Source organism: Lemur catta, chromosome X (genome assembly GCF_020740605.2).
Source record: "Lemur catta isolate mLemCat1 chromosome X, mLemCat1.pri, whole genome shotgun sequence".
Classification (NCBI taxonomy): domain Eukaryota; kingdom Metazoa; phylum Chordata; class Mammalia; order Primates; family Lemuridae; genus Lemur; species Lemur catta.
The window spans coordinates 50,036,325-50,057,322 of record NC_059155.1 but is presented as its reverse complement, the minus strand read 5'-3'; the positions used below and the strand labels follow the sequence as shown (position 1 = coordinate 50,057,322).

At 38.7% G+C, this 20,998-nt stretch overlaps 1 protein-coding gene across 2 annotated transcripts in view; it reads right to left on the bottom strand.

Annotated features, from left to right (window-relative positions):
- OPHN1 (oligophrenin 1) overlaps window positions 1-20,998 on the bottom strand; it is a 315,778-nt gene that overhangs the window by 11,454 nt on the left and 283,326 nt on the right. For both annotated transcript variants that reach the window (XM_045538904.1, XM_045538903.1), the window contains exons 20-21: window positions 15,931-16,078; window positions 7,139-7,462 (exon numbers count right to left, since the gene is read on the bottom strand). In XM_045538904.1, coding sequence (XP_045394860.1) covers window positions 7,139-7,462; window positions 15,931-16,078 — 472 coding nt within the window. The remainder of the gene's footprint in view (window positions 1-7,138; window positions 7,463-15,930; window positions 16,079-20,998) is intronic.

Genomic DNA, 20,998 nt, shown 5'->3' with positions numbered 1-20,998 from the left:
ATTTTAAGGACTAAATTAGATGTCCTATAGACAGTACCTAACATACACTAGGGGTAAGTGCCAGACTCTGTCCTGTTTCTTGCCCTATATGTGCCCCTATTCTCACATCTCATCTGTATTGTAACCATCCAATAAGACCCAGCTCAAATCTCATCCCTCTGAACACCCTAGCAGGCAGACATAATTTCCACCAATGCAAATGTTCATGAAGTGCTTATATATTATTGTGTATTTTTTTAATTCATCCATCTAGCCATTCCAGTGAGGGAGATAGATATGAACAGAGATAATAATAATACACTATGATTGGTGTTCTAATAAATGAATAAATAAAACACTATTCATGTGCACACGTACAAATTCTGTCCCCCCCCATTTAGTCTGTATCTTACATTTCTGAATGTGCCATTCTCCATAGGAATAGGCTAGGTATACAGAATCACAGGAAAAAAAAAGCCAGAAACCAACCAAAATGACAATAATAGACCAACTTCTCTAACACACGTTATACTGTTCAAAGCACTCTCCCAGTTGATAACTATCTGATGTTCATAATAAGCTTGGGGGTGAAAAATATTAATATGTAGGTCTTATCAAACCCATTTTACAGAGAAGGAAAGTGAGGTTCAGAAAGGTAAACTGACTCACCCACAACAATATGGGTAAATAAGTGGCAGAGTGAAGAATGAAATCCATATCTCCTGTTTCCACATCCACTATTTTCCCCAGTGTTTGCTGTTTTGTTGTTAGTAATATAAAAATTATAAACAATAACAATAGTGGTAATGGTAATAAAATAATACTGAAGAAAATTTTAGCTACTTTTTACTGAACACCTGTTGTATTCCAGGAACTGTGACACTGTACTCAGTGCTTTATGCACATTTTCTCACGTAACACTGGTCATAATCCTACAAAGTAGAAATCATTATCCGTGTTCTACAACTGAGGAAACAGAGACTCAGAAGTGAGAAGTAACTTCACAGTTGATCAGCAATAGCTCAAGGTCCATCTGATTTCGGAAAACCATGTAGTCCCAACTACCAGTGGTTTTCAATCCTGCTTACGCATTAGGAACATGCAAGGAGTTTTAGAACGATACAAAACCTGGACCCCACCATGAGATCCTAGTTTAATTGACTGGGGTGGGACATGGGCATGGCTATTTTCAAAAGCTCCTCGAGTGATGCTACGTGCAGCCAGGGATGACAACCACTAGGCCACATGGTGCTGCTTCCACAGCACAGCCCACAGACTACCAGAGCTGAGAATACTGTCCCATTTCTACTAGTCACTAGAAAGGGAGTCGAATAGGAATGGTAAGCTGAACCGTCAGAGACAGAAAACATTTCTACCTGAAGCCGTGTCCATCCCAGGGCTATCAATTCCCTTAATGAGTGAACCAGATGACATCCTCAAAATAAGAACCTTATTCATTCCCAAGTTACAGCCACATCCAAATGGACATCAACCTAGGGCCTTGGAAAACAAACATCATTAACCTTGTGTCCACTGAGGTCCTTTACTGTGACCTCCAAATGATGTTTCATTACAAGTCAAGCTCTGAAGTAGCAGCAGACACTTTTCTTGGCTAAAAGATTCCAATGTTGTTTTCTCCTGCTTCTAATTTGTCTCAGTCACAGTTAAGCCACAACTGTCAAATTGGTGAGGTAGGGAGGAAAGAGTCATGTAACTGGGAGTCAAGAAACCTTGATTCTAGTCTTAATACTAAAACTAACTTGTTGTGTGACCCTCATATCACTTCCTTACCAGTACAATATTGGACTGCACTGTTTTACAGCTGAATGAATCTGTGTGCAGACCTTTCTCTCTCTCCGTGCTTTTATGTGCTGCTTTTAGAGTACTCTAGAAGCCATCCCTGATGAGGCACTTAACCAGCTTTTTTTTTTTTTAACAATTTCCCTAAGAGCTAGAATTAACCAGCTTTAAAGTAAAAATCTCTCTCTCTCTCTCTCTCTCTCTCTCTCTCTCTCTCTCTCTCTCTCTCTCTCTCTCTCTGAAACCTAAATTGAAAGGTATTCAATATGGAGCTTTCATGCCGAACCTTATGCACTCACAAGGAATACAGACAAATGATCTGAAATGGACCTTGCCCTCCAGGAGCTTAAAACTGAGCTGGGAAGAGAAGTTATGCTCATGGAAAATAAGTGTGAATATGATAGCTCAGCATCCACATTAGAGGACCAAATTTGGGTGCCAAAAGAAGTGAGGTAAAGAAGAGTGCCCTGTGGCAGGACTGTCAGAAGGCTTGGTGGACAGAATGAGACTTGAGCTGGACCTTGAGGGTTGAGCAAGAATCCATCCTTGTCCTTTCCCCTCAACAACGGCTCGCCTGTTTCTAGGTGTTTGGCATGGTCAGAGATAGGCCAAGGGTGGAAAATGTAGCTCCCAGCTCTTCCATGCCATCTACACTTAACACTTGAGGGTCCTCATAGGCTCCAGAATGCAGAAGAGTAGACATTCCCATCTTCCATCCCTGCCATTTCCTAAAAGGTTGTTACCTAGTGACACTACCACTTCTTAAACCTTATGTTTTGTATACCTAATCTAACTTAATCCCTGCAAAAAACTTGCCTTCAGTGGTAGTATTGTCCCACAGTAGAGAAAACTGGCTCAAAGAAGCAAAGCTGACCTAACTAAGATCATGCAGATAGTAATAGCCTCCTATAAAAGCAAAACAACTGCTACCATTTACTGAGTATTCATGACGTGCCAGGAACATAGATGTCTCACTTCATTGTTACAGCAGTCTTATGGGCACAATTATTATCTTCATTATACAAATGAAAAAAACTAAGACTCAGAGAGGTTGTGACTTGCCCAATGTCCCACAGCTAGGAAGAGGCAGAGCCAGGATTCAAACTCACATCTGGGAGACTCTGAAGTCTGGGCTTTTAACCACGAAGCCTCTTGAGACAATGGTTTTTCTAACAAACTGTACTTTCTTTTAGTTTCTTTTCAACCTTGGTCTATAACCTGGCTTTTACTGTAAACTTGATCTCCCAATCCAGCCCAACCTGTCCCCCTTGCCCCATTCTCAGTTAAATGACCATAACCAAGGAATCTTAGCATTTACAGATTTCGTGGGACCTGATGTCATCAGTATTTGACCTCAAGCAACTTTTTTTCCACCTTTCTATATATCCATCTATCCTCAGCCTGAAGGCACAAAGTACGGGGAGGGTGTTTCCTCATGTAGATTACCCCAGTTTCCTAGAATTATCTCTTTCTTTCTATGGCACTCCTCCATGCTCGCCTTAAAGCCTTTCTGCTTGTTTAGCCATTATTTATCCTTATAAAACAATTTGGAGTTAGGCTCCAAGAAAGGCAGAGAATAAAAACCAAACAGTAGATTATTAAAGCATAATGAGTCCAAACAAGAAAATGTGGATAATGGCCAGCAACTCCCATTACTGCAAAAGCAAGTCTGTTCCTAATAATTTCAGAGTGGATGCAAATTATAGCATTAGTCACCCTAGTGGAAGACTGACGGCTCTGACTGAGCAAGGCCTCCCAAGCATCCTTCCTCCAAGCCCAGGAGCATGGCATGAGATGCAGTCTTTTCTTTCCAGGCAACACAGAGGAAAGGAGCTAAGAAGGGGTCCTAAGCCCAAATGTCCTAAGGCCCCAGACTACGGTGTGCTCTCCACTTTTATCTCAATACCTCAGGTAAAATGAAGGGCTCCTTGCTCCATGTTCCTACTAGTATTTATTCTTACCTCCAGTATAATATGGATCATAGTGGGTTGGGAGGGGTTGCCTGTAGGGCAGCCTCACCACGAACCTTTGGAAGGCAGGGATGATGACCTAACATCTTTGCCTCTTCCATTGCATAGCACTATGCCTGAATAAATAAGCAAATACATGTAAGTAGATGGGATATAGCCCTCCTCCCTTTTCATTTCCCAAAGGAAAGTCCTAGGTTCCTCTGTGGAAGTTACATACTTGCCCTTTGCAAAGCCAGGACTGGAAAGAGGCAGTAACATCAAATAAAGGAAGAAAAATGGACTTACATAATTTTGCACTCCCAAAAGTGAGTGGTTCTTATAAAAATAGAAAGAGGAAGGTGGCCAAAGCAGAAGAAATAGGAAGTGTGGTATAAAGAAAAAGAGTCCTGATCTTGGACTCTTGGTTTAAGCCTCATGTGTGCACCTTACAAGCTGGGTTACTGTGGGCAAGTTATTTCATGTCTGTAAGGCTCTGTTTCTCCATCTGTGAAATGGGGAGAGCAAAACCTACCTCACAGGCCTGTCTCAATGATTAGTTGCAAGAGAAGAAGCAACAGTATCCAGCTCCACGTCTGGAATAGAAAAGGAACCCAGACAAAAAAAATACTGATTCTACTGAAAACCTATCATAGAAGAAAGCAATTTAACATGCTCCAAAGCCCTGAACAACAGAGCTGAAATGGTGTAACAACTGTAAGGTGCAGAGTGGGTCAGCTGAGGTGACGGTCCCCTCCCCCTGATACTGCCATTCAAGCTGCTGGCCAGCACCAGGAACTAACAAGTATCAATTATAGCTCAGGGTCAGAGCTGTTTGTAGCTTTTGCTTAATTGATAACTGTTCTAAAGTTGGGGAATCCACCATGGAGCAGCAGCCAAAATGGGGAGGGAGGAAGGGGTGAGGAGGTAGGCTGGGTAAGGTTCAAAGAGGCAACTACACCAGAGCATGGGCTAATTCTCCACCAAAGCCGAAACCACTGCAGTTCTGCTTTCTGTAGCCAAGGCTGGAGGCATGGGTCTTGGAAAAAAAGGCTGCATCATGCCATCCTGTTGTTGCTAACTGATCGAAGGCAGAAAACAAAGCCAGGTAACGCTGTGGCCCAGATTTAGATAGTCAGGCTGATACTGGACAAGTCAGATCAGTACTTAAATTAACTGAGACCATTAGATCAGAGCACCTGCCGCCAGAAGCCTGGGGCAGGACTATGGAGGAAGAGGAAGATGGGAGTGCCACTGAGATTGAACAGCAGAAGATGGTAAAGGAGGAACTGATAGGGAAGGAGGGCTAAGTAACTGTATGTGCTGAACTGATAGGATCTGGCTGATCTCAAGGCTTGGCCACAGGCAAGGCAAATTTTACTGTGATGAGTATAAGCTGAGTTACCCAACTTGCCACCAGACTGATACAAAGGTCAATATACAACTTGTAAACTGAAACAGATGTTTACATAGAAGTTTGGCCTTTCTTGGCTACTTCTCAGAAGATGCAAATTTTAGGGAGGGGAGGGACAGGGTGAGAGAATCCGTAGCACATTTTGAATGCTGATTATGTGCTAGACATTTTACACATTATTTCTTTAAATCTTAGCGGTAATTCTACCAGGTGAGCTGCTTTTCCATTTTATAGATCTAGAAACCAGGGTGCAATGAGGCTAAATAACGTAACTGTGCTCACATAGATGCATCAGGAGATTAAGCCAGATAATTCACAGTCAATTACTTGTGGAAATTGTACTGGAACCACCTATAGAATAGCTTTCACTAAATTATACTCTGAGACAATGCCATCAGTACATACTCAGGTTGTTATATGAGATAATCCACGACAGAAACTTTTCCCTGGCCTCAAAAATAGAAGAGTTATGCTTTACCTCAACAACTGGCTTGTTTTTTCTCTAGAAATTTTATGCCCAAATTTGTGACACTGCTCCAGCAAGTGTGTCAGGCTTCAGGGCAAACATTTTGTATACCAATTCCACTCCTGCCAATTCCCTACTATCCTAACATTTTTCCCTCACTCCAGGCATCATTTTTTCTTACCTGTACTCTAGAATCTATGTCAAAGGTCACCAAAATTTTTCTGTAAAGGGTCAGATAGTTAATATTTTAGGCTTTGCAAATGAAAGGTACCCGTTGCTGCTACTCAATTCTGTTGTAATGTGAAAATCCCCCAGACAAATGTAAATGAAGGAGTGTGGTTATGGAAATTTAAATTACATGTGATTTTCATGTGTCATGAAACATTATTTTTCTTTTGCTTTTTTCAAATATTTAAAAGGGTAAAAAACATTCTTAGCTGGCAGGTAGGCCATATAAAAAGAGGCAACAGGCCCAATCTGACCCATAGGCCATAATTTGCCAAGGTCTGATCTAAGCTTCAAGAGGGACCTCGTATGTTTTACTCATTCCCATGTCCTCAGCACCTAGAATAGGGCCAGGTACACAGTCAGTATTTGAAAAATATTTGTCAGATAAATTATCCTTACTGTTTCTAAGTTGTTATATTTTGCTATAGTGTGAAATGCCTTAAATCCTTTTTAGAACAGGACAAGATATAAACACACAAGGCACATTTATAGGTCATCTATAATGGCTACAAAGTAAAGGAGCCAAGATTTAGATCCAAGCCTTTCTGATGCCTAAGTCCATATGTTTTACATTATAGCATACTATCTTTATAGAATTATGTCCCCCAAAACACCCCTCTGGAATAGCCCCAAACTCCTAACTTAAGTCTCTATGTGTAGTAGTCAATTAAATTTGCAGAGGTCAGCCAAATCTTGAATTTGCAATAATTTCAAAAGTCCAGAGTTTTGAGGAAGTTGTGCCCCTTTGTCCCTATTTCTCCCGAACTGCAAAGTGAGAATGAGAAAACAATGGTTCACAGATTCAAAGCTTTTTATAAGAAGGTAAAATGTCTTATAGTGCAAAGAACATAGACTTTGGCACTTGCCAGACATGGAAAGATTTAGATCCCAGCTTTGCCAGTTACTAGCTGTGATCCTAGTGCCAGGTACATAGTACAGTAAAGTGCCAGGCAAATAGCAGATACTTAATAAATAGCAACAGTAACAATAATACTAATAAATATGTATAATTCATCATTATTTATTTATTCCACAAATAACAAGTGCCTTCCATGTGCCAGCCAGGAATTGTTTTAAGCACTTGGGATATAGAGGTTAAAAAAAAAAAAAAAAAAAAGCCCTGCCCACAGTGAGCTTACATTCTAGTGATTATTATGAATTGTTTTTATGGTCTTATAATTCCAATATTAGAGGCATTAAAGTGGAACAGATTTACGCTTAAATATATCACCAACCTCAGAATGATCTCAAGGTTTAAAGTATTTGTGTTCACTTCTGGTTTCCAAGGGATTCCCAATGACTTACCATCCTTATGGTGAGCCAAGGGCCGGGGAGCTGGTCTCTTTATGTGGAAAGAGGGCGTCTTGGTGGGCCCAGACCCTGGCATGGGTCCATTGGTGGCCTTTGGGGTGGCCTTGGTCCCTCCATCCTGTAGCCTAGAAACCAACTTCCCCACGTCCACCTCGGGGCAGGGCTCCAACTTGCCATCTGAAACAGGCCTGCTTGGGGACTTCCTCCCAGGATCAGCTTCCCCACTCCTCTGAATAGGTAGTTTAGGGTGTTGCGGTGGCTTGAGGGGTTCTATGCTGCCAGGGATAGTACCATTGGGTGTTTGATGTTGCATTTCATCTGGAAAAAGTTGGTGCAAAGAGGGAAGATTAATGATAATCTTTGAAATGTTTTTATTTTGACATTGGCATATGCATATATACTTAATGTTGAAAATCCACACATATTTTCAAAGGAGGTATCACTGTGGCATAAATCAAATATATCGCACAAAATCATACTCTACCCTCCTGAGTTCATGTGGAGCCACTGGTCCCATCCAAATAAGGAATTCAGTTCATGATCCGAATACAGTTTTCACCATCACAATTCAATAAACCACAATAAACCAACATGTTTTATTTAAAGGAATACGTAATTCAAAGGGATTTGGAGTCCCCAATCAATTGCATATTCTATTCTTTTTAAATAAAGACATCAGTTAATTCTTAACTATTTCCCTCAAAAGTAATGTGTTCAAGTCTCTCAAATTTCAAGTTAATAAACAAAACAGAATTTAACTTCTTTCTCCACCCCAGGAAAGAAATCCCCAACTAGCCACTTTTCTTCCCCCAGCTTTTGTGGACTATAATTTCCTGTGATATTAGTACATTATTTCAGTGTTTCTGAATCTTACTTAAGGCTTTTGAGACCCTGATAAGAACCAGGGACCCTATCCCTAGAGAAATTAACCTACACAAATACAGTCAACATTTTGAAACCTAATTTTAAGTTATTCAAAAAGCCCCTTGATACTGTCAATGAACCAAAGATTGAGAATGTATGGAAATTGTTACCTTTCTTAAGAATAGAAAATAGATCAGAGTGTAGTGGTTACGAGCATAAATTCTAGCCAGCAAATGAAACCTGAGAGATGTTACCAACCAATTGTAATACGTTGATCCTATTTGGGTCCTGATTTTTTAAAATAAGATAATAGAATTTGGACACTGACTAGATAGTTGTTCTTAAGGAATTACTGTTTTATTCTCTTTTAGGTGTGATGATGGTACTGTGGTTTTGCTTTAAAGAATCCTCATCTTTTAGAGATACATATTAAAACATTTACAGATGAAATGACATGAGGTCTGAATTGAGAAAGTGGGTCGGGATACAGATGAAACAAGACTGGGCATGTGGTGGTAAATGTTAAAATGTGGGGGGTTCCTTACATGTGTGTTTATCATTGAAACTATCCATAACAAACTGTTAAGAGAATGCAGGCTCTGGAACCAAGTGGCCAGGTCTAAATCTTAGGTTTTGCTTCTCTTACTAACTGTGAGACCACGGACAAGTTCTCTATTCTCTCTATGCCTCAATTTTCTCCTCAGTAAAATGGGAATAATAAAGAGTACCCATCTCATGAGGTTGTAGTAAGGATGACAGGAGATGGCATAATTATTTCAGTGTCTGGTACATAACAGACACTCAGTAACTGGTAGTTATTATTTATGCTATTATGTAGCAAGTAGGCAGTAGACAAGAGTTTCCATGTGACAAGTCTTGCTGTAAAGACATTTTTTCCCCCAGAGTTTTCTTCTCCTTGGGAATCTGTCACCAATTGCTGCTGCCACCGCCAAAGGAACTGGAATCAAAAGGAGTTCCCCTACTCTGGTCGTAAGGTAGGTATATAAGCCCTTGTTTGAATAAGCCTGACACAACTTCAACAGTACTGCAGCAGTCAAACAAAACATTACCAAAGGCTCACAAATAATGGCAGGGAGATAAGCGCAACAGTGCCATGAAACTATTAGGTTGGTGCAAAAGTAATTGCAGTTTGGAACTGTGAATTTTAAATCATTATAAGCAGGCTCAAACATATCTTTATTAATCAAAATATGAACCATTACAATCAACATATTTTTGCCAATGAGAAATAAGTTTATTTATTCTCATAGCGTAAAAATCCACGCTTCAGGATTCGAGGAACTCTTGGAAAGCATTTTCTGCATCCTGCTGGCTGTGGAAACGTCTTCCCTGCAAAAAGTTGTCGAGATGCTTGAAGAAGTGGTAGTTGGTTGGCAAGAGGTCAGGTGAATATGGTGGATGAGGCAAAACTTCGTAGCCCAATTCGTTCAACATCTGAAGCATTGGTTGTGCTATTTGTGGTCAAGCGTTGTAGTGGAGAAGAATTGGGCCCTTTCTGTTGACCAATGCCGATTGTAGGCTTCGCAATTTTCAGTACATCTCATGGATTTGCCGAGCATACTTCTCAGATGTAATGCTTTTGCTGGGATTCAGAAAGCTATAGTGGATCAGGCCGGCAGCAGACCACCAAATAGTGGCCATGACAATTTTTTTGGTGCAACTTTGGCTTTGGGAAGTACTTTGGAGCTTCTTCTCAGTCCAACCACTGAGCTGGTCGTCTTATACGATCCACTTTTTGTTGCACATCACAATCCGATCAAGAAATGGTTTGCTGTTATTGCATACAAGAAGAGAAGACAACACTTCAAAATGATGATTTTGTTGATTTTTGGTCAGCTCATGAGGCACCCACTTATCAAGCTTTTTCACCTTTCCAATTTGCTTCAAATGCCGAACAACCATAGAATGGTCAACGTTGAGTTCTTCGGCAACTTCTGGTGTAGTTATAAGAGGATCAGCTTCAGTGATTGCTCTCAATTGGTCGTTGTCAACTTCCAATGGCCGGCCACTGCACTCCTCATCTTCAAGGCTATCATCTCCTTTGCAAAACTTCTTGAACCACCACTGCACTGTATGTTTGTTAGCAGTTCCTGGGCCAAATGTGTTGTAGATGTTGTGAGTTGTCTCCACTGCTTTACAACCCATTTTGAACTCGAATAAGAAAATTGCTCGAATTTGTTTTTTGTCTAACATCATTTCCATAGTCTAAAATAAATATAAACAGCAAACAATACTATTAAGTCATGAGCAAAAAAACATAAAGCGAAAAATGTGCATTAAAATGATGTATAACATAACCACATTTATTTAAGAATGTATTCTAATATCATATGGCAAATTTCAACAATGCTAAAACTGCAATTACTTTCGCACCAACTTAATAGATCACTTGGCTTCTGGGACAGGTCTTGTGGCAGAGGCCACCTTTAAACATCCAGTACTCAGGGGTAACCGCAAGCACATCTACCCTTTCTGAACAATGAAGTAGACGGTGACATGAATTCTTTCTCCCAAATACTTTTGCCCAACATTTCAGTTGCATGTTCCTGTCTGAACACTTGTTTCTTCCCGTGGAGAAACCCTAGGAAATTCTATCCCTTCTCTCCTTTAGGGGAGACAACAGGGATTGCCTGTGCCCTACAGGCTATAATAGTATAATCACCACCTCAATACAGTGTTAATAAGTCCAATCTTTATAAAAGAGATTCACATGCACAGTCTCAGAAAGGCTACCTTACTCTAGTGGTAGAAGCTACCTTCCACTCAGGAAAGAATATTCTCCTAGCTCAGGAAAATAGGATATGGAATGATAGGGGCAATGGTGACTTTGGAGGTAAGGCCTTTCTGTCAGGGTAATCATTTCCAGGTTCTTGGGTGTGCTGAATAAAAATAATAATAGTGGCATTGGTAATAATAATGACAATGATAATAATCATAGCAGATACCATTATTTGAACATTTACTCTGTGCCAGGCCCTATTCTAAATGCTTTGCATGGATTACCTCATATAATCCTCAAAACAACTCTGTAAAGTAGTAAACCCTTATTAGCCCCATTTTACAAATAAGGAATTCTAAGGCACAGACTGATTCAATGTCACAAAGCTAGTAAGTGGCAGAGCCAGGTTTCAAATATTCAAGTCTGTTTCCAGAGTCCAAACTCTTTCTGAAGAAAGAATTCATTGCTCTTGTCAGGTAATAAGAGTTTAGTGCTATCCCCTTTCCTTAACCAGCCATCCATTTCCATAGGAAAACACACAGACCAGACTCAGAAACTGCAGAGAACTGGAGGTGAATCAGGATCAGATTGGGAGGCCTCACAAATAGGCACGTGGCCAATCCTAAAACTGGAGCCTCTCCTGTATGTGCGGGTAAGTAGTGGGGAGAAGCTTTGAGAGGTTGCACATGAGTCAAGCAGGAGAAATAGATCATTTATTATAATACAAGTAGAATCATCCAAATAAGTGCTACAAGGAAGACAGTACTAATACTATCTGGAAAGGATGGAGAGGGTCTTATATAAGAGGTAACATTTGAGCTGGGCCTTGAAGGACTGCAATAAGTGGAGAAAAGGGGAAAGAACATTTCAAAAAACTCGGAGGAGTGAAAGATCATGGTTTGTTTAAGAATATGTAAAAAATAACAATAATAAACAAAAAGTTTAGTTTGGCTTAAGCATAGGAGCCAAATTTAGATGAAAGAAGTGAGTAGCTGGAGATGATATTTTAAGATAGGTTAGGGCTATATCATGGAGGCTGTGAATGCCATGCTCAGGAATATGGACATTTTTTTTTTTTCCTGAGACAGAGTCTCACTCTGTTGCCCTGGCTAGAGTGCCGTGGCGTCAGCCTAGCTCACAGCAACCTCAAACTCCTGGGCTCAAGCAATCCTTCTGCCTCAGCCTCCCGAGTAGCTGGGACTACAGGCATGCGCCACCAAGCCCGGCTAATTTTTTCTATATATTTTTAGTTGGCCAGATAATTTCCTTCTATTTTTTAGTAGAGACAGGGTCTCGCTCTTGCTCAGGCTGGTCTCGAACTCCTGAGCTCAAACGATCCGCCCGCCTCGGCCTCCCAAGGAATATGAACCTTATCTTTGGGCCACAAAGGACAATGACTTTAGGGGGTGGGGCAAGGAAAAGAAGTGCCATTATCAAATACGTTTTTTTAGGATATCACTTTGTATTTATTATGAAAAGTAGATTGGATCACAGAGACTAAGGTAGGGAGACCATCTAGGGGACTGCTACTGAAAAGAATCTAAATTGGAATAGAAGCAGCAGAGATGGATTCTAGAGAGGTTAAAAAGGTGGAATAGAAAGGGCTCAGATATGGGGGTGTGAGTAATTCATGAAGAGGGCAGACGGAGTCACGAAAATACCATAATATATACAAAGGCAGCTGGGCGTGGAGGCTCATGCCTGTAATTCCAGCACTTTAGGAGGCTGAAGCAGGAGGATTGCTTGAAGCAAGGAGTTTGAGACCAAGCCCAGGCAATACATGGAGACCTTGTCTCTACAAAAAATAATAAAATATGCCAAGTGTGTTAGCATGTGTCTATAGTCCTAGCTACTAGGAAGGCTGAGGCAAGAGGGTCGCTTGAGCCCAGGAGTTTGAGGCTACAGTGAGCTATGATCTCGCCACCTCACTCCAACATCGGCAACAGAGCTGGACTCTGTCTCTTAAAAAAAAAGGGTGGGAGGCGGGTGGATAAGTTTGGGGGTAAGATAATGGTTGATACTGGTAAAGAACAGTGTTGAGTAGAAGGATTGGCTCCTTTTTAGAACAGTGTTCAGACAGGCTACAATAAGTATAATATGTTATAGCAGACAAATGAGCTTTGGAATAAGATATATGAATGCATGTTTCTGTTCTGTCATTTGGTAGCTGTGTTAATTGGGAAAACTACTCACCCTCTCTGAGCTTCCAATGACTTCATTAGAAAGTAGAGCTCAAATACCTACCTTATATAAGAGTTTTGAAGATTAAATGAGATTATGGATTCACACCCCCTAGAATCAAAAAAACAGACTATACCAAATGTTGGTGAGGATATGGAGAAATTGGAACCCTCATCCATTGTTGGTGGAAAAGTAAAATGGTGAAGCTACTTTGGAAAACAGCCTGGCGATTCTTCAAAATTTTACATGTACAGTGACCATGTGATCCAGTAATTTCAGTACTAGGTATATAACCAAGATAATTGAAAACAGACATCCATATAAAAACTTGTCAATCAATGTTCATAACAGCATTATTCATAATAGCCAAAGTTAAATACAACCCAACTGTCCATTGCCTAATGAATGGATAAATACAATGTGGTATATCCATACAATGGAATATTATTCAGACATAAAGAATGAACTACTGATACATGCTACAACACTGATGAACCTTGAAAACATGCTAAGAGAAATAAGCCAGGCACAAAAGAACACATGTTGTATAATTCCATTTACATGAAATGTCCAGAACAGGCAAATCTGTAGAGACAGAAAGGAGGTTAGTAGTTGTCATAGGTTGGGGGAGGGGTGAATTAGAAGATATGGAATTTCTTTTGGAGGTGATGAAATGTTCTAGAATAAGATGCTCACACAAAATATACTAAAACCACTGAATTGTACACTTTAAAAGGGTGAATGTTATGGAATATTAATTATATTCAGTTTTTTTAAAAAGTTAAAAATAAAAAGATAATTGTCTAGATTGGGTGATCCCATTGGTGATCTTCTGGAACAAAGTCCTCATCACACAGAGGGGAAAACTGGGGTCCAGAGAGGGGAAGTGACCCGCTCAACTTACTAAGCAGGCTAGTGGCCAAGATGAAATTAGACCATAGGTCAAATGAAACCCAATTCATTTATTTATTGTACTATGTGCTAGATACTGCACGGGTGCTGGGAAGTATATAAAAAATGTTTATACTGAAATAGAGTTTGTATTTAGGGAGACTGTATGTAAACAAACAAACTTATTCCATTAAAATAAGATTACAGTACAGCAGAGTAGGTATTCAATGTTCTCTTCCACTTTCTCTTAAATGCCAGCTCACCTCCTCTATGAAAACGGTGATCCCTTTATCTTCATCATTCCTTATACATAAATTCATTCTTTCTAGAAATATTTAACAAACACATGAAATATGTACCAGGAGTTGTTCTAGGAACTGGTGATAAAATAGATCTTACATTCTAATGGGAAAGACAGATAATGAATATGTGAATAAATAGCATTATAGCAGGTGATATGAATAGCTTAAATCAGTGTAAAGGGATAGAGAGTGACTGGAGGAGGAGAAAGAACTATTTAAGTAGCGTGCTCAGAAAAGGTCTCTACAAGGCCATGACACTGAGCAGAGATCTGAATGTAGGAGTGAGCCTTATGGAAGTTCTGTAGGAAGAATGTTTAGGGCTAAGAGAACAGAAAATGTAAAGGCCCTTAGGTACGTTTGACACATATAAGGAACAGCAAGAGCAATAAGATTAGAGCACACAAAGCAAAGGAGACAGAGAGAAAGTGAAGTTCAGAAATGAAAGTCAGAAAGACAAGCAGGGGTCATATAATATAGAATAAAACGTAAATTTTATTCTAAACATGAAGAGACATCGCTGAAAATTTGGGACAGAGGGAGTGATGTGATCTGATTTTTTTAAGGATGTACATTTTACTGGCTGCTGGGAAGAATGTATTATAGGCAGGCAAGAAGGCAAACAAGGATACCAGGTAAGAGGTGATAGTGGCTCAACCATCATAGTAGGATTTACCAAATAATGGGCATGTAGAGCTGACAGGCATTGCTGATGGATCAGATGTGAGGGAAAAGGGAAAAAGAGTAATCAAGGATGATTCCAAAGTTCTTGACCTTAGCACTTGGGTAACTGGTCCTGCTAATTACTTATATGGGGGAGATCAGAGTAGGAGCAGGTTAAGGAGAAGTAGAGAATCAAGAGTTGCGTTTTGCACATTTTAAATTTCACACGCCCATGAGTCATTCAAGGAGAACCGTTGAGCAGGGAGATGGAGATGACAATAGATGGGAGATATCAGTCCTAGAGATATAAATTTGGAAATCGACTTCAGCATTTAAATGATATTCAGAACCATATGACTTAATGAGATCACACAGGAAAAGAACAAAGAGAAGAGAGCTGAGAAAAAAGCTCTGGGGCATCCCACCATGTAAGGGAGACTGAGATGGATTGTCTAGTGAGGTAGGAAAGTTTGATGTCCTGAAAGCCAAGTGAATTAAGTCTTTCAAGAAGGAGGAGTTGGTCAACTATGTCAAATGCTGCTCACAAACTGAGTATGATGAGAGCAGTGGAGTGGCTATTTGGTGTGGCAACATGGAGATTATTGAAAACTTTGACAAAAGTGGTCTCAGTGTAGTAGTAGGGACACAGACCCATTTAGATGGGTATAGGCTCCATATCAGCAATTACTCCATTGAATGGCATTTACATGTGTGTTCACATATCTATATCTCCTTTTATCTTGCAAGGCCAGAGAATGTGTCTTAATTTCAACTAGAACCTAGCACAGTACCTGACACATGGTAGTCACTCAATCCAGGTTAGCCGTACTTGACATTAAAATCTCAGAACATTCAGAAAGCATCTTGCACGCTCATTTCAATGTATTTGGGGCATAACATATGAGAATATCTTGGATCCTTTACTCACCTTGTAAGGGATCATGGGAGCTCCCTAGACAACCTCATCCTATCCACTTCCAAAGGACTAATTTCCTGTCTGAATACAAACTACAAACCTCACTTCCCCCTGGCTGCTTAAGCCCAGGAGGAAGGAAAGGTCTACCTTTGTATGGTGAAAGATGGCCATGCCTCCACTTCTGCCCATCAATATCATGTTTGTGCCTAATTGCCACTCACTCAGTACTGACCTTCACTTTCATCCAGGGAAGAAGTATAGAAAACCGTCCTTTCCCGCAGCAAGCGCTTTGAAATCGTGATTGGTTTGTGCCTTCTTGCTGTCACCCGAGGTGGAGGCACTGGGGGTGCAGCACTTTCTTCAGGTGGACCTAAATAGATCTGTGGAGGGAGGAAGAAGATATCAAGGAAACAATTAAATCAAATTTTTGTCTTCCTAATGCTACCCACCAGTTGATGCCTGCCAGCCCTATATCTAGAGCTAGCAACATGAATAGTAATGTGAGTAAAGGAATTTGGCGGGGATTTTCTTAAACCACTCCAGTTGCTCAAAAGTATTTAGCTATTTCCTATCATGCCCAAGGCAAAGGACGTGAAACTTCTCAGCACAGAGGAAAGAATACAGACAAAAGACTGCAACATCAGGCCTGCATTTTCCACTTACTTCCTGGGAGACCTTAGGCAAGTTACCTCCTTTTCTGAGCCTCAGCGTTCTCATTTGTAACATGAAGATAGCACCACCTACCTCACAGGATGTGATAAGAATCAAGTGAAAAGGGTGTCCAGGTGCACTGTATGGAGGAGGATGGGGTGTGGAAGGAGACTAAACACACCTACATGCACATATACACATATACACTCAATACTTCTGACGGGATACATTGCTTGTCTCAAGGCAAGAATAATGATCAGCTAGAGAAAAGAGGGAGGAAAACTTATTTTTCCCTCCTATATCATTTTGTTCTTTTAAAATTTGATACCTAGATACCTCACCTATTCAAAAAACATAGAAGTAAAATAAAATCTAAAAGCAAAAACAAAGTGCCTTGGATGCTATAAGGAATGCTGAAAGCATGAAGGAGGAGCTGTGATTAGAATTTTTATATAGTGTCTCATAGGTACTTAAGGGTTTTCCACTCTCTGGGAAGACTGACCTTTCAGCCAGAATACATACACTTGGGATACCACACTTATGTGGCGAAGAAGGAAGGGGATCCCTGTCCAGACAGTGAGAACAACAAAATCAACCCCACTGATGAGGAGTATGAAGAGAAATGTCAGAACTGAACATCCTATCAGGCAAAGGTCAAAATAGGCTACAAAGTCATGGAAATTACAAGGTTGGGGACACAAGACAGGCCTGTGTAAAAGGTACACAATGATAAGGAATAATACATGAACAATCACAAGCCATGATATTTCTATGACATAGTAGCAAGCAGATGAGCATTGAGGCCATAAAGTTCAAGGTCATATTCCTGGTTCCACCACTGTTAGTAATACTATTCTGAAGAGTTACCATTTTGGGAGCTTCTGCTCAGACACTGTAGTACTTGTTACAGATATTCCTTGCTATTCATCAAATACACTAGCCTTTTGCATTATTTCTCATACTTGGATTGCCTTTTCTCCAGATATCCGTATTGCTTGCTCTATGAATTCCTCCAGGATGCTAGTTAAATACACCCTTCTCATCACTAAGGCCTTCCAGGTTAATGTATCTAAAACTTTGACATGCTTCCCTCCATTCACCACTCCTATCTCCATTTCCTATTTAATTTTTTTCTCTTCACCATTTCTTATCACTTTCTAATACAGTATGTATTTTACTTATTTTGTTTGTTGTCTGTCTCCCAACTCGATTTGAAGATATATGGAAATATGTTAGTCAAGTTCACTCCTCTATCTCCAACACCTAGAAGAGTGCCTAGAATTGTAGGGTTAAAAGACAAACATATTTAAAATTCTTATATAAAAGGCAAAATTGTCCCCTGAAAAGACTAACAGCTACTTCTTATTTTAGCCAACACAGGGCAAGAGAGACTAGTTTTACTCTTTCAGCATTAAACAATTGCAAAAACTAAAACAAACAAAAACTAGGAAAAATATATGCAACAATGGTTTTCAAGGCACTGTAAATCCAGCAGTGAAGGACAATGATCCCTGAGACACAGGAAAAACAAACAAGGTGAGCCCTACGAATGTCCAGCTTACCGTCTGGAGAGAGTTTTGCAGGTCATAGTGCAAAAAGAGAAAACCCAGGTAAAGCCCAACAGCCTCCCTCAAGATATGAGTTGGGAGTATGGGGAAGAAAAGGAAGCAAGAGTTTGCAAGGCAGAGTACCAGAGAGGAGATAGATACATATGTACATTAAAAACTTTAAAATACTGCTGAGAAAAATTAATAAAACCTGAAAAGAGATATATTAATATTTGTTCAAAGGTAGGAAGACTCAATATTGTCAATATGCAAACTCTCCCAAAATTGATCTATAGATTGAACACAACCCCTATATCAGTAAGCTTGTATTAATACATAGAAATTGACAAGCTGATTCAAAAATTTATAGGGAAATGAAAAGGACCTATAGTAGCCAAAACAATCTTGAAAAATAAAAAGAAAAGTTAGAGGGCTGACACTACCTCATTTCTAGTCTTATAAAGTTAATAGAATTAAGACAGTGTGGCATTGGTGTCAAGATTAGACAATGGAACAGAAAGTCAAGAAATAGACCCACACACATATAGATAATTGATTTTATTTTTTATAAGGGCAATTAAGTGGATAAAGGAAAGCAATGATGCTGGAATAATGGGATATCTATATGCAAAAAAAAAAAAAAAGAATGTCAATCGATATCTTACACCACATATAAAAACTAACTCAAAATGGTCCTACACCCAAATGTAAAAGCTGAAATTATAAAATTTCTAGGAGAAACATCCTTACAATTTTAAATAAGGCAAAGAATTCTTAGATACAATGATTCATAAAAGAAATAAATTAATAAATTGGACTTTTATCAAATTTAAAAACTTGTGCTTTTCTAAAAGACAAATTATTAAGAGAATAAAAAGAAAAGCCAAAGGCAGAGTTGAAATATTGGCAAATCTTAGGATTTGTAATTCAGAATGTCTAAAGAGCTATCAAAACCCAATAATTAAATAAACAAAGAAATCAGTTTTTAAACATTAGGCAAAAGATTTGAACAGAAACTTTACAAAAGAAGACATTAATACAAAAAGCAAACATTAAAAAAATGTTTAGCAACATTAAGTCATTAGGGAAATGCAAGTTAAAACCACAATGGGATACAACTATACACCTACTAGAATGGTTGCAATTATTAAAAGACTGAATATACCACATGTTAATGAGGTTATGGAGGAATTAGAACTTTCATTGCTGCTGGGAATGTAAAATCATACAATGTAGAGTAAACTTAAAAGAAAACACGGCCCAATGAAATAGATAATTCAAATAGTTCTATAACCATTAAAAATTTTGAATTCATTGTTTTAAAACTTCTAAAAAAGAGCTCTCCAGGACCAGATGGTTTAACTGGAAAATTCTACCAAACATATAAAGAATTAATATGAATTTCAGTCTCTTCCAGAAACAAAAATGGTACAATTAGGGTAACAGTTTAGCCATTTCTTAAAAAATTAAACATATAATTACCATGTAACCCAGTCATGAACTCCTGTATGTTTACATAAGAGAAAAGAAAACACATAGCCATACAGACTTGCACACAAATGTTCAAGGCAGCTTTACTTGTAATAGCCTCAAACTGGAAACAACCCAAATGACCACTGACTCACGAATAGATAGCCAAATTGCAGTGTATACATAGAACACTACTCAGCAATAAAAACGACTAAACTTTTGATTCATGTGACAACCTGGATTAATCTCAGAATAATTATGCTGAATAAAAGAAGCTAGATCAAAAAAAGAATATATTGTATGACTCTATTTGTACAAAACTTTAGAAAATGCAAATTAATCTATACTGACAGTTGCCTGATGTGAAGGTGTGTGTGAGTGAGTTGGTTGAGGGGAAGGACTTCCAAGGGAGAAAAAGAAACTTTTGGGGGTGATGAACATATTCACTCTCTTGACTGCAGTGATGGTTTCATGGGTATATGCATATATTAAACCTTACAAAATTACACTTTAAATGCATGCAATTTGATGTCAGTTATACCTCTCTATATTTATAAAGCTGTTTAAGACAAGATTATAACAATTTATATTCCCACCAACAATTTTAAGTGTGCTTGTTTCCTCACAAATGTTTGGTTAGGAAGAGTATCTCTATATTAAAATCACGAAAATATTTTCATATATTTTTTTCTAAGTACTATTTTCTAATTATCATCTTTAGAATATATTCTGCTTGGAATTTATTTTTGTGTGTGGTATGAGATAGAGATAATTCTAATTTTATCAAATGAATACCCAATTTTCCATATTATACTTCTTGTGCAAAATTTATAACTACCTTAAATAGTATTTCCTAAACAAAATAAAAACGTAGGAGCTATCATAGAAAATAAGAGCAGACTAGATTTATAAACATTATAATTTCTTTGAGGCAACAAATGTCATTTAAAACTCCCAAGGCAAGCAATAAATTAGGGGAAAAGATTTGTGACATACATAATAGACAATGAGTTAATATCCAATCAGTAAGAAAAAGGATGGACAGCCTAATAGAAAAATCGGCAAAGGCATTAAAAGGGACATAGAAAAAGAAAATCAAATAAGCCAATAAACATAAAAAAGTCAATTTTAATAATAATTACAAAAATACATAGTTTAAACAAGATATCACATTTTGCTGATTAGACTAATGATTTAAGAAAAATTGCTATTGCCTCAAACTGGAAAAAGAGTGGTTTAAATAGTCAATTTTAAAAGTTGTTATTGGGAGAGTGATTTGATTTAACAATATTTGGGGGCAATCTAGTAGTAGCTAGCAATCATGATTTAAAATGTGCATGCCCTTTGATTCTCTGTGCTTTTAGGACTCTTATTGAGCAGAAATTCCGACACGTACCTACACTGATTATCTATGCAAGTTCCATGCACCATTCTTATTAAAAAACAATAAGACCACATAAATAACTACTAACATGGGGAAGATTACATAAATAGTGGTTCACCACTGAAGAATACTATGTAACTGATAAACAGTGATGATGTAGATTTATATAAACTGATGTGGAAAGATTAAATATTGTAAAGATTAAATGTTTTACATGACAGTATATATAGTATGATATCATAATTCAA